Source organism: Anopheles merus, chromosome X (genome assembly GCF_017562075.2).
Source record: "Anopheles merus strain MAF chromosome X, AmerM5.1, whole genome shotgun sequence".
Classification (NCBI taxonomy): domain Eukaryota; kingdom Metazoa; phylum Arthropoda; class Insecta; order Diptera; family Culicidae; genus Anopheles; species Anopheles merus.
In genome coordinates, this window is record NC_054081.1 from 16,329,824 (window position 1) to 16,342,975 (window position 13,152).

Genomic DNA, 13,152 nt, shown 5'->3' on the forward strand with positions numbered 1-13,152 from the left:
ATCATATTGGTCCAGAAAAATTCGATGGAACACAGGTGATGGATAATGTACCAGTTTGTGGACTAGGGTGTCATGTCGAAATTCTACCGAAATTCACCTAGTATGAACGCATTGAGTTTTGGCGTCATTGCTTGCCATTGCGAAGTCAGTGGACGCGATTTCTGCTTCCTGATATGTGTGTCAATTTTCCCATACTATTTCACTGTTTGGCGGGTTGCATCGATCTCCCTGCCCCGCTAACGCAAAAATGTAGCCACTTGTGCCTTTGTTTTCATTTTTAGCTTTTTTGGAATCTCAAAAATGAACCTGGGCTCTCCTGCGATGCTTTGATTGTTGCCTAATAGTGCCAAGATGTTGGTGATCAATACGCAGAAATGTTCTTATGCGACGTCAGAATCTGTGCGCAGTCCATTTAAGACGCTACGGGGTGTCATTCGTTGATCGCGCACGCTTATAAGTTGGTTGGTTCACTTTTTTGGTCATCATGGTAAGAGTTCGACTGACAGAGGTGTCAAGGTAAGGTGGCTGATAGAGGTTCTCTGTTGTCTCATGGGCAACGTAACTTATCATTTGATCTGATATGGCATGACATCTGACTTGTCCATAAAGCATTTTTAAAATTACCGAATCTATTTTTACTTCGATAATTTTTCAGCCTTTCAGACTTTTGTATCATCCCCGGAATATATACAATATTTTTTGCGGCGTGGGAGGATGGGATCTTCAAGAAGCGATATTGATCCCATTTTTAGCCATCTATTGCCGATTCTCAAATGATTAAAGATTAGAATTAGTTTTTAAAGTAGGTTTCATTAATTTTGAACCATACTTGGATGATATAATTACAGAAAAACAACGATTGTACCTCAAATGTTTCTTAAAGATTAAAATATAATAATTTAAGCGCAAAAATAAAAAAATACCGCATTCGCCTGGCCCGCGGCACTCGATCATTTACTAAAGTTGGCCCTTCGCCTCAAAAGTTTGCCGACCGCTGCTATATGCTGTTGCTGCTCAAAACCAGATCATTTTAGTGTAAATTGTCATTAGCAAGTGATCAAGTAAACAGTCATTTTTGATGACACCCTCATCGTGGTCATCTTCAACTCATTCGCCCATGCCGTCCATAACTGGTGTTGCTGCGAGCGGCGATCGAGCCTCACGCGAACGTGACCTTTCTAGGCCGTATTGATAGGCCAACTGCTTTTCCGAGGGTGCTTCTATTTTAATACACATGGACTCCAGGATCAAGCAGCTCGTCGCAGGACAATTTGAGTCGTGCCTCCGAAACAAGGATAGTGGACAAACAATCGCTACGCACTACGCATGACTGTCTATGTTGTTACGCGATAACAAGACGAAGTAGAAGCAGGTGATCACTCTTTCCACAGCACACGGAACGGGCAATACATAATCATGGCAGTTTGTAAATCGGCCATACCTAAAGGTCACATGTAAGAGCGTGGTGTGTAGGATCATCGAATGCCGCCGGAAGATGGTCGAGGTTGCGTCACCGGTCACTGGAAGCGCTCGTCTGATCTATTGTTTATTGACGCGGCGTTGAATTGCCACGGCACCTCGGGGGGTTTACGGCGGCTGATAAGTTTGCCGTTGGAAAAAAAACAGCTATGAGGAATATTAGAAAAAAATAAAATAAATTTATACGATAACATTCAATGAATATTACTATATTTTCCAATTATGTTAAATCATATTTCAATTAGGTTATATTTTTTGAATTAAATATTAAATAATAGTTTTTGAATAGATTTCAATCTTCACTCAATACATTTCTTATCATAGGTACGTTAATACAAAAAGGAAAATGATTTTTAAAAGTAATGTAAGTAAGGAAGTATGAAGGAAACCAAACAAAACGCAACAAACCGGTAAAGTGCAACATACAATGTGGGTAAAAAGTTTAACACCGACGAACAAAGCAACCGGTGACTGTTCGCTGATTGTTCGTATTGTTTAAGAACCGCTCGGGGTATCAGGGTGGGACCACTGCAACCCTGTCGGGACCAGCGAAAGTTTGCCACACTGTTGCAACAGCATGCACCATGCTTTATGCCACATTTAGCCTGTTTACTGTAAGATAATAAGGATTGACGAGCCTGTCTTGCGTGCTGTTTTCGTGTGTATTATAACGTCCCACACGAAAGCCTGCTGTACTGCTGGGCGATGATGAACAGTCGAGAGACTTTTTGTTATAATTAAAGCAATTGCAAATATACTAAACCTTAATCATCGGGCTGAATCTGGTTGCGCGCGCAGGAAAATCCGTTGCTTGCGCAACGACAATCAGCACGTGGGAAACTGTTTCACTATTTCTATCACTCGTCTGGTTCTGCGATTCGATCGATAAAACGACAAATATGCTTCCCTCCGATCCCATTCCCCAGCGTCTCTTCGGCGTGGCTGGGGACCATCCCGAAGCAACATTATTAGTTGTCTTTTTGTTTTCGCTTCGCTCGGGGAATTCATTCACCGGCACATACTCCCTGTCCGGGGATTGGTCAGTTGCGTAATCAGGCTTCAAACATTCGATGTAATGCTTCCCAGCGCTGCTCAAAATAATAATAATAATAAACAGCGTATATTACGCCCTTCCTGTCCCGCATGCCAGGGATGAGTGGAGCGAACTGTGCTTCTTTTGTTTTATGAGTTTATGCTGCCATGGCGCATTACTGTGCTTGATAATACGAATAGCATTTACTAACTTAAGGAGGAGAAAGTTGATGTTTCCACTATATGTTTGAAAATTTGAAATAAAATGCTTTGACAAATCAAATCCACAGCTACCACTGCTTTGTGATTGCTGCTGCTGCTGCTGCTGCTGCTGCTGCTGCTGCTGCTGCTCAGGGATGTATGCTAATAACACACAAATATTGGTACTTGGAGACAATAAACAATGCTGATTAAACTCCCAACGTCTCGGCAGGGCCACGTCAAGTGTTTTTGGCACTGTACGCACTCCCAGACCGGCATACAAACGGCAAAAGGTGGACGTCCGTGTGCCCCCGCGCCAAGCCGATAAGCCACAGCAGTGGTCGCAACAACTGGACGCACCTCTTTACAACCCTGCCGGTTCCAGGGTCGTTGCGCGGCGTGATTGCTTGGCCCGGTAGAGTAGGCAGGCCATTCGACGGAACGGACGGTTCGACTGACGAAAGCGTCACAGTCCCGTGACATAAGCGTGCATCAATGATCGTCCAATGGATTGGTTAAACATATCGCGCGCGGTTTGGCTTCCTGCGGGGTATGCTAAGAGACTGGCGAAAAGAGAGAGTGAGATAGAGATAGAGAGAGAGAGAGAGAAAGAGAAAGAGAAAGAGAAAGAGAGAAAGAGAGAGAGAGAGAGAGAGAGAAAGAAAAAGATTGAGAGAGGGCAAGAGCGGGTGGAGGTTGGTCCGATTGCCTAACGTTGACGCGTATGTGCCAAGGTTAGGCATCGGTCGGGCGCGAACTAACTTGCCTTCGCGCTATCAAAGGACCGTTATTGACATTAGCACGGTAAACCAGGTGAAGTTGAGGGAGGCAGCGAAAAGAAGAAAAAATCATTACACTCATCGACCTCCCCCCCACCTAAGATACTCAAGATGCTACCAAGGTAGTAAAAGGTTGTCCAAGAGAAGAGATTTTTTTTTATAGGCTCATGACCGGGCGTGCGCGTTGTTTGCTTTCCCCAGGGTAAGAGCGGTACACCGATTTCAACATATCGCAAATGAGACTACATTAGTGCATCATACATATCGCGTCACCCAAATGAGAGGTCCGATTAGATGATTGTTTTGTGCGTAAAGGCATCATCAGTTTGTTGTTGTGGTGGTGTGTACCACCAATTACTGATGAGCGAAACGTTTTGATTTTAATAATATTTTAATAATATTTATGCGAATAATGAATTGATCAGTTAACTATATTTCCAGTAGAGTAGGGACTGGGAATCGATCCGTATCCGGCTTCCTTTATGTGTCAGCGCCTCTACCCGTTCGACCACCCGACCAGCATAGAAAACAGTACTTTGTGTTCGTATAAATACGAACTGCTTCATCTAGAGGCAACACAACAATAGCTTTGAAAACAATTGTGATTTGTTTATTATATTTATTTGAAGCGGTGCTGGTACACTACTCAATAAAAAAAATTGCTCCATTTTTTTGCTGTTGCTATCATTTTTGTATCCGTTCCACATGTCGCGATCTCAACCCAAGCCAATGTAAATTCCTCTAAAGGTCAGTCCGAATGTGGTGGATCGTTTCCGCCTTGAAAAGAAATTTAAATACGAAATGTTACCGAAGAGAGAGAAAAAAACAAAAGTTTCGTCCAAACTGGATTGTTCAGTGGTTAATATTCAAAGAGGCAAGTAAAAAAAAACTAACAAAAATCACCTTTAAACTTTCTATAGCCGCAGCTTTGTGGTGTAAAAAGATAGTTTTGAATGAAATACATATTATAAAATTGCAGATTTGATATAAAGCTGCGATTGGAATAAATAGCCATTAGCTCAATGACAATATTTGCGCCGAGCTGTATTTGCTAACGCTTCGTGCGTTCCGCCGATCGCGTCATCCTAGTGTCGGTATGGGGAGCAAACAGCTCGTCCTTGGTTCTAGTCCTTTGCAGGGCAAGGTAGCTTATACAATCATACAACGCCCGTGGTCGTGGGACGGAGTGTACTCAGCAACCTGTCGCCCGGAAGCGTTCATGTACCGGGGCCCGATCGTTCGCTGGCCGCGAGTATCCACGCGACCTCATCTATGCGCGCGCTCCCTTGCGCTTCTTCAACATTTAAAACACTTCGCAGCCAACGCACTCGAACCGTTCGAACAATTACCGGATAGGCTAGGACGATCGTGAGAGAGACAACGGTTTTGGACCGATATGTGTTTCAAGTGCACCTCGTGTAACATAGTAATTTCACCGCTACTCTCGCCGACTACATCCATTTCAGCGCCTGCTCGCTCTCGCGCCCCGTACGTCGTTGTTGCATAATGCGATACTACACGGTAACACGTTTTGTGGTTCCAAAAATTCCATCTTGCAGCCGCCCCAGCGTGCGACGTGCTCTTTTCATGCTGGTTTCATCTTCGATTCGATCAGATGTTGAGATGTTCGCGCATCTTGTTACCCATCCCTGCGTGTCGTTCCCAGAGCGATGGGTGGGTTGACGGTCGAGCGGATGGGGGTAGAGGAAGTGGTCAGGGAAGGGGGAGGAATCGGTGGCGAGGGGGCTTGGTTTTGTGTTGAATTGCGCATTGCCTAACACCAATTCCTTTTCTCATCGATGTATCAAACCATTTTGATGTGTTATATTATGTGTGTGCCGCATCGAGGCGAACGGCACTGGGTGACCTGTTGCATAAAGAACAATCACAAGAATATTCGCAATTACCTGTTTGCTTTTTTTCTTCCTCTTTTAATTAAATCAAACTGTGCTTGGTCAGAGAGATGTAACATTCCAATGGCATTATGATTTCTTCTTTCATGTTGTAGTTCAATGTATTGTATGGCTTATTTTGTTTTGATTGCACTATCAAGACATTTCTGTAGCTATAAGTACTTTTAAGAAGGTGCTTTGTTTAATAAATAAAGTTCATCCGAGGTGAGCCCCAAAACAACGAACCCGATCGTACAGGTATTAGTATTAGCACACTGGAATGAACATCTTTCAACGAAGCCACCTAACACACGGACCCTAGTAATCATATCGCTCGATCCACCCCTGTCGAGGGCCGAAATGTGTGACGAACCCGTTCCAAATCCGGTTTTGACTTTTGCTATCTCGAACGGCGAGAAGTGTTTGGAAGTTTTGGAGGCATGCAATAGGTTACGAAATGATCGAAAGAGAAATTTATTCAAATCGTAGCCTCATTAGTCCTGGCCAACGACTGCCGCCGTTTTCGATTTCGGCACGTCAATCCTCGGTGTAACTCCAGGTAGCAGATGCGTCGCGCACAAGATTTCGCACGTGCGTCCTGTTGTGCCACCGCAGGAACTGTCCTCTGTTTGTCACAAGGAGAGAGCTACCAGTTGACCAAACTCAACAACAATCTCCTGAAATTGCTAATTAAATGGTTGTTTGCGTGACAGATGAGCACTCTAAATCGACCTGTAATGTTATTAAGCGACTGGCTTTGTTTAAGGATGATTAGCCCAATCAACGTGCGTTGATTTGAGTGCTTCCAATTAAACAGAAGCAAAATACCGCTAGAAAGTGGTGTCCGTTAAGGCCAGCCGCATTCAAATTTGTCTGAGCCGAGGATTAGGCCGGGAAAGCTGCTGGGAGCAGTCGGTCACCAAGGTGAAGCGATGGCTTTGAAGCGTGCTACCACGGATGCGTGAACTTGAAGTTTGGAACTTATTTTCGGAACACTTTTCTCTGGTTGAGCTGCTAGTAAGGTACCACAACACAATAGAGTAGTAACCGAGCAAACATTACTTCATGCAGACATGGGATCGTGCGCAAATATTGCACTCACTGCAGCAATCTAGGTGCAGTGGCTGTGGCATATTGGCTCCCAACGCCCCAGTCGCGTTGCTCAAGTGTGTCGGCCAACAGCCATTCGAAGATTAGAGGTCAAATGCTATTGTTGTATTCGCTTTCTTTTTTCTCTAGGATGTTGGATGTCCAAGTAGATATGGACAAATCGATTATAACAAAAGAACGCAAATAAATTAGTGCAACCTGAACCGAGACGCAAATGCAAAGGTTTTCCAGTTTTCAGTGGCGATACGACTTGCCAATATCGCGAAAATACAATATGATGAATAAAAGTAACAGAGTACAGGTGTCCCCCGAGTTACCGTCCCCTCGAGTTAACACGATTCGCAGATACAACGATTTGATTTCGACGGTTTAAAGTTGGCATTGAGATTCCTTAATTGTCCGATCTTCATTGTCTATGTCGTGTAAACGGCTTTTATAGTAAAATTAATATATTATCGAACATTGTTTTAAATAAAATACAGGATATCATCGATTTTGACTCTCCAACGTCTGTTTTAACTTTATATTCACAGATATTCGACCTACGACTATTTTGACTTACGCCTTGCTTTGGGACATTTTTTCGGTCTCAAATACAGTTGTATCTCGGGGAGTCACCCGTACATACATCAGGCGTAACGTCCAGATTGCTTGCTGAAGGCGCCTCCAAACTATGGTTCGTGGCCAAATACGTCCCTGGAATGTTTATAATGCGGTCCGCGGTTACTTTAGAAGGATTAAAACGAAAACAAATAATTTTGACTATTTCCATCAACATTTTTGACTTTTTGGCTCTTTTTTTAATACCAAAAACAAACTTCAGTAATAGAAAGCTGTACAAATTTTATACATAGAGTTTGTATATTCGTATCAAAACGAGATTTAAACGTTCAGCCAATAGCTAAAGGTAGCGTCAATATGACCCTCAACAACATTATTTGCGTAGCAATGCGGCCCGCGAACTCAAAAAAGTTTGGGGACTTCTGGCCTAATGGCCTAACGCGCCGGCTCCTGCAAGGCTGGACATGTTCGATTCCTCCACAATGATTGTTATGCGAACAAATAGTAAATATGTATGCGTCGGATTTAAAGATCATGCGCAACATCATGCACTTGTTTGTAGGTAGATGAATAATTAAAACCCCCAAATTGACACAGCCGATTGTCTCCGGGTTGTTGCGGCGGTGGGTTCGTCTTCCGTTTGTGTTTGCATACCGGAGAGAAAGAGAGTGGGAACGGGAGTAGGACGAAACACCAGATGCCTTACACTTGATGTTGTTTTTTTCCTTAATGAACCAGTTCGCATAAAGTTCAACAAAGCTATAGCCATTCGATAACCGGCTATTAAGTAATCAAATCTGAAATTCGTCTTCGGTCTGCCCAGTGCTGTGGGCTGCGGACCCGAAAGGGGCGGCCACCGTATTGGTGTGAAGATAGTGCCCGGTCTTAGGTAGGAGTAGAGGATCCGCTAGTGGCCGATGTTCGACGTCATCCGAGGTGATCGAGGGACGGACGGCCAAGCCAACATTCCTGCTGCAAAGGTTGTCCTCTCCGTCCCTCCCTCCCGCCAACACTCTCCTCTTTATCGCTTGAAGAGGAAAGAAAAATGACAAAATATTCATTGGCATACATAACAACGGCGGACATACATTAGGGAGTAGGCTCTCCGGTTTTTTTTCAGGCGGATAGAAAAGGATGATGTTTGAAGATGCACTGCACCACGGGCACCTGAGAGCAGGACAGTGGATGCGGGAAGATAAGAGGTATGAAGTGCGGTTTGGTAAGGTGGTTTCATAACCGGCAGCAACCTAAAGGATGTGTCGTTGGGGTGTATGCATTTTCATAAGAGAGAAATTACACGTATCTGTATAAAACATATTTGTTCCGTCCTGTAACTCTTATATAGTACTCAAAATATCGTTTTCATTCCTGGCCAATTCTTAGAAACATAAGGGCATTGTTAATTATACATAAAAAAGGATTTTGAGTGATGTAAATCGCATCCTTCACCCGATCCCGATCATCCAACTCAGACGACTCTTTTTCGACAGGGCTTCAGGCTAGTGCGTACAGCATGGGGATACTGCTAGCACATTCCTCTGCCCTTTCCTCTCCTCCGCCCTTCCTCACCCTCTTCTACAAAGAAACAAAATGTGTTTTTGTGTCGATAGATCGCGTTGATCGCTGGCTCGACTGGTGCAGACGCAAAAGGCAAATCACACCCCATCCGGGAAGACAGTTTACTGGTGCGTTACACAATGCCGAGTGGCCGAGCTGAAACTTTCCACCCCACCCGGCCGAGCTGCTGAAGATGCTGCGACCGGGCGCGCTCACACACCCGTGGTCGGTTTGGGTACGGTGGCCCCCACCAAAAACGATCACACACCGGCCCCAAAGCCTATTGTTGTTTGGCTTTGGCGTCCGAACCACTGCACGGGTGGAGCAAGCGCGCGTACCGGGGCGGAATGGTATAAAATTGAGCGCAGATGCGTTACCAATTATCAGTTTGGCAGTGTCTCGTGGATCACAAACAACACGCAGCCAACAATGAAGGTTAGTTGTGGCGGTGCTTCGGGCCACAGGCCAGTTGGTTGGGATTTGGTTGGGACGCTTGTGTGCATCGGTGTGCAACGGATAAAGAATATACAGTGCCTGCATGCTAGGAACAATTTAAGCTGGTTTTTTGTGGTTTGTTGCGGCAAACACCTGTGTAACTCTCTCGTTGCGTGTGCTTGTGTGCTTCTTGTGCAGAAATGGACTAATGCTGTCAGTTAAAGGACATTGTCGAATCTGTGCTTGTGGTTTACCAGTGTCTTACGGTTGTCTATCAGCACCGTCGTAGACAAATCATCATCCGCATCACCAACATCGATCAATTTTCTGCCATCATTCAAAGCCCAGCGCATGCACGTGTTACATACAACAAAAAGGCTCGCTAGGAAGCTGTGAAGCACCATTTAGAACAGGGCTGATACCTGTACCTGACTACATGACTCGAGTCTTGTAGGGATTTAGCGCAACTAGATCGGGTTGATCGATTGGTTTAATGGTAGACGCGCTGACTCGTGCAAAGGCAGGATACTGTTTGATTCCCATCAGAATCATTTCTACGCAATAAGGAGCGATGTGATGTTATTCAGTTTTCTTGGAGCATCCCAAATCTCCACAGGCTTGTTTTAAACTTTGAAATAATGCTAGTTAGATAGTCACATGAAGAAGACGAGGTAGAAACACATATAATCAGGGAAAGAAGAAGATCAAACGTGTCTACAAGGAGGGGCGGAGGGAGGAGTGTTAGCATGCAATATCCAACCGGGAAATTTATTCTTGTTGATATTCAAAATTGGTATGCAATCATCATTGCGATAAGAATGATGAGCATTCCAACCTATTTAGGACTGATATAAAATGTTGTCTACAACAATTGATTGACATTACTCTTAGTCGCAAAGTTGCTTTTAACAAATTGGTTTCCACACACAACACAAACTATTTCGTGCTAGCTGAATCAAGATCGATCCCTAACGGCTAAGCGCGTTCTTCTCTCTCTGTTTCGGCAGGTCCTTTTAGTACTGTGTGCACTCACGGTGTGCACAACAGCCACTTTCGACCAACTGTTCAAAAAGAAGGACTTCGACCTGAGCGGGCTGTTTGACGGGCTGTTCGAAAAGGAGAAGCATCACGGTCCACCGCCACCTCCTCGGCCCGTCTACGGCCCACCACCGGTACATCACGCTCCGCCGCCGCCACCGCCTCCGGCCTACGGACCACCGCCAGCCCCGGTGTACGGACCGCCACCCCCGCAATCGTACGGCCCACCGCCCCCGCAATCGTACGGCCCTCCGCCACCAGTGCATCACGCACCGCCGCCACCTCCGCCACCGCCGCCACGTCCAGTGTACGGACCGCCGCCCCAGCAATCGTACGGACCTCCGCCACCAGTGCACCACGCCCCACCTCCGCCACCTCCGCCGCCGCCGCGCCCAGTGTATGGGCCTCCTCCGCCAGTGCATCACGCACCTCCTCCGCCACCACCGCCGCGCCCAGTGTACGGACCCCCTCCGCCAGTGCATCACGCACCTCCTCCGCCACCGCCACCACCGCCGCGCCCAGTGTACGGTCCGCCGGCCCAGGCCTATCACGCACCACCACCTCCACCGCCGCCCCGTCCAGTCTACGGCCCGCCAGCAGTACAGTACGCACCTGCCCCACCGCCGCCACCACCGCCACCACCGCCACAGCCCGCCTACGTCCCACCAGCACCGGTGTATCACGCGCCCCCACCCGCCCCCGTCTACAGTGCGCCCCCGCCAGCCCCCGCCACCAGCCGCCCGTGTACAGTGCACCGCCGCCACCGCCACCACCACCACCACCGCCTGTCTACAGTGCGCCTGCCCCGCGCCCGGAACCGATACAGCTGCTCCCGCTGCAGAATAACCCAGTTAGCTTTTCGGGCGCCAGCTCGGCTTCGGTCGCGTCCGGCTCGGTCACAAACGATGGCTACCACTACGGCGTCGGTCACGGCTCTGGCCACTAGCCGGCCCGGTGAGCACTGAGCTCATTTCCCTTTTTCACCCTCCGCTGTCTAACGGCTATCGCCATGCGCTGCAATTCTTTCACCCCTTCCCTATCCCCCTATCCGTACCGCCCCCGCGAGAGGGAACGAATCCGCTTCCGGATTGTGCAATACCAAAAGAATGTCTTAATGTTTGTTAAATATGCTTCCCAAGCACCGTACCTATGCAGCGACGAGCTGCCCGGAGCATTTCAGGGACACGATTCTGCTTTAATCGTGCCAATTGTTATCCCGATACGCGCGTTGCCTACTGTTCTGCGCGATCAGATCAGCGGGAACGTCTAGCCACAGTGAATCTGCACTATTCATTCATCACCTATGAGCACAGGGTCAAATCTGTGGATAGATAGAAAGAGAGAGATAGAGAGAGAAAGTGCACGAGAAAGGCATCGGCAGATGTTTTGGCAGAGTAGTAACAAAGTAACAGTCTGAACAAATACAGCAAGGGGCAAGTGTGAGCTGAGCGGTATAAGGTGTTGTAATCGCGGAGCGCATAGATCTGCGTGAGATCAACACATCTGCAAAACGTAGCGCAGCGCTGGTGACACTGCACATGCTCAGCCGCACTTGCTTCCAATATGGTTGCCATATGTCATTAAATCGTTTTTCAAACGGCATGCTACATGTACTGAAATCAGTTTATCAGTTTTTAAAGAAACATGAAACGAATAACCGATTGTGTCTGCGTTTATTATTTTCTTCGCCTATATCTGAAGATCTGAACAGTTTACCTCCGAAACAATGACGAAACATTCGTACCTGCGGTTCAAATTAGAGCTGGCTTAAGTGGCATAGATTGAGGCTCATGGAAATGGAAGAGATTGATAGAAATGGAAAAAATGCATTGTCAAATTGACTCAAAACACTCAAAAAACAGTTTGCTTATTAATGACGATTGTAACAAACGTACAGCCAAATTTGCTGCTTGGGTTAGCAGCTCACAGGTGTTAGGCGCGTAACGCCAACGTAACGAAGACAGCGGAGCTTCACTTTTACCCAATACTTCAATGGCGATTAAATCGAAACATGTAATCAAAGGTTGCGAGAAGTTTGATCACCAGATTTCGTTTTTAGTCACCATTGTTATTAGCTGCTCCCAAGCATCAAAGATTTAGCTCGAACGACTGAAAAATCACATATATGTAAAAAAAAGAAATAAAAAAAACCTTCGAATTTTGATTGAATTCTTCAAATAAATGCTGCTGCTTTCTACTAACTCAATTTTTTCGGCTTGCGTTTTTCTGGCATTCTGTTTCGACCACCTTGTATTCTATCCATATATAGCTTAAAAAGCATTCTGCCTTCCGAACAAAATTATTTGAAATACTTTAGTGATCAAATATACGGGCGAATCTAGACCATATCTTACATTCTTCTATTTGGTCTATTTACCATTAATTTTTAAATTAATGAGGAGGAGAAGAAGAAGAAGAAGAAAAAGAAACAGTTGTTTATCTATATAACGTTATCTTTAGATAACGTTATATAGATAAACAACTGTTTCTTTTTCTTCTTCTTCTTCCTCTTCTTCTTCTTCTTCTTCTTCTTGTTCTTTGGTACATCAACCGTTGTCGGTCAATGTCTGTCTGTACCACTAGTGGTCTTGGCTTTCAGTGATTTATTAATTACCCTAGTACGATAGCCAGTCATTGATATGAGGCACGGTTTATTCAGGGCTTGAACCTATGACGGGCATGTTGTTAAGTCGTAGGAGTTGACGAATGTACCACCAGACAGGCAACAATCGTTTGCCATACAGAATTTCAATGTGAAGTCCACTAACAATACAGAGGTGAAAGCTTTCAAAGCGATGAAAACTCCACTGAATATTTACCGACAGAGGGAGCCACCTGTTTTTTTTTAACTTTTTGCAAATTACTGCAGTTGTTTCTTCTTCTTCATTTTGGCTCAACAACCGTTGTCGGTCAAGGCCTGCCTGTACCACTTGTGTCGGGTTGGCTTTCACTACAGTTGTTTACCGTTTGCTAAACGCAGCCTGTTAGGATTCCTTTAAGAATGAAATTTAGAGAGGTTAAACACCATTTAGTTATGCAAACGTTTAAGGCCCGTACCTTTCAGTTCG

The 13,152-nt window shown here is 45.7% G+C and overlaps 1 protein-coding gene across 1 annotated transcript; it reads left to right on the forward strand.

The window, feature by feature from the left end:
- The first annotated feature begins 8,944 nt into the window (after window positions 1-8,944).
- LOC121597344 (leucine-rich repeat extensin-like protein 3) lies at window positions 8,945-11,738 on the forward strand. The gene is made up of 2 exons (XM_041923049.1): window positions 8,945-9,046; window positions 10,054-11,738. Exons 1-2 carry the CDS (start codon window positions 9,041-9,043, stop codon window positions 11,047-11,049), a joined length of 1,002 nt encoding a protein of 333 aa, XP_041778983.1. The 5' UTR covers window positions 8,945-9,040; the 3' UTR covers window positions 11,050-11,738.
- The last annotated feature ends 1,414 nt before the right edge of the window (window positions 11,739-13,152 follow it).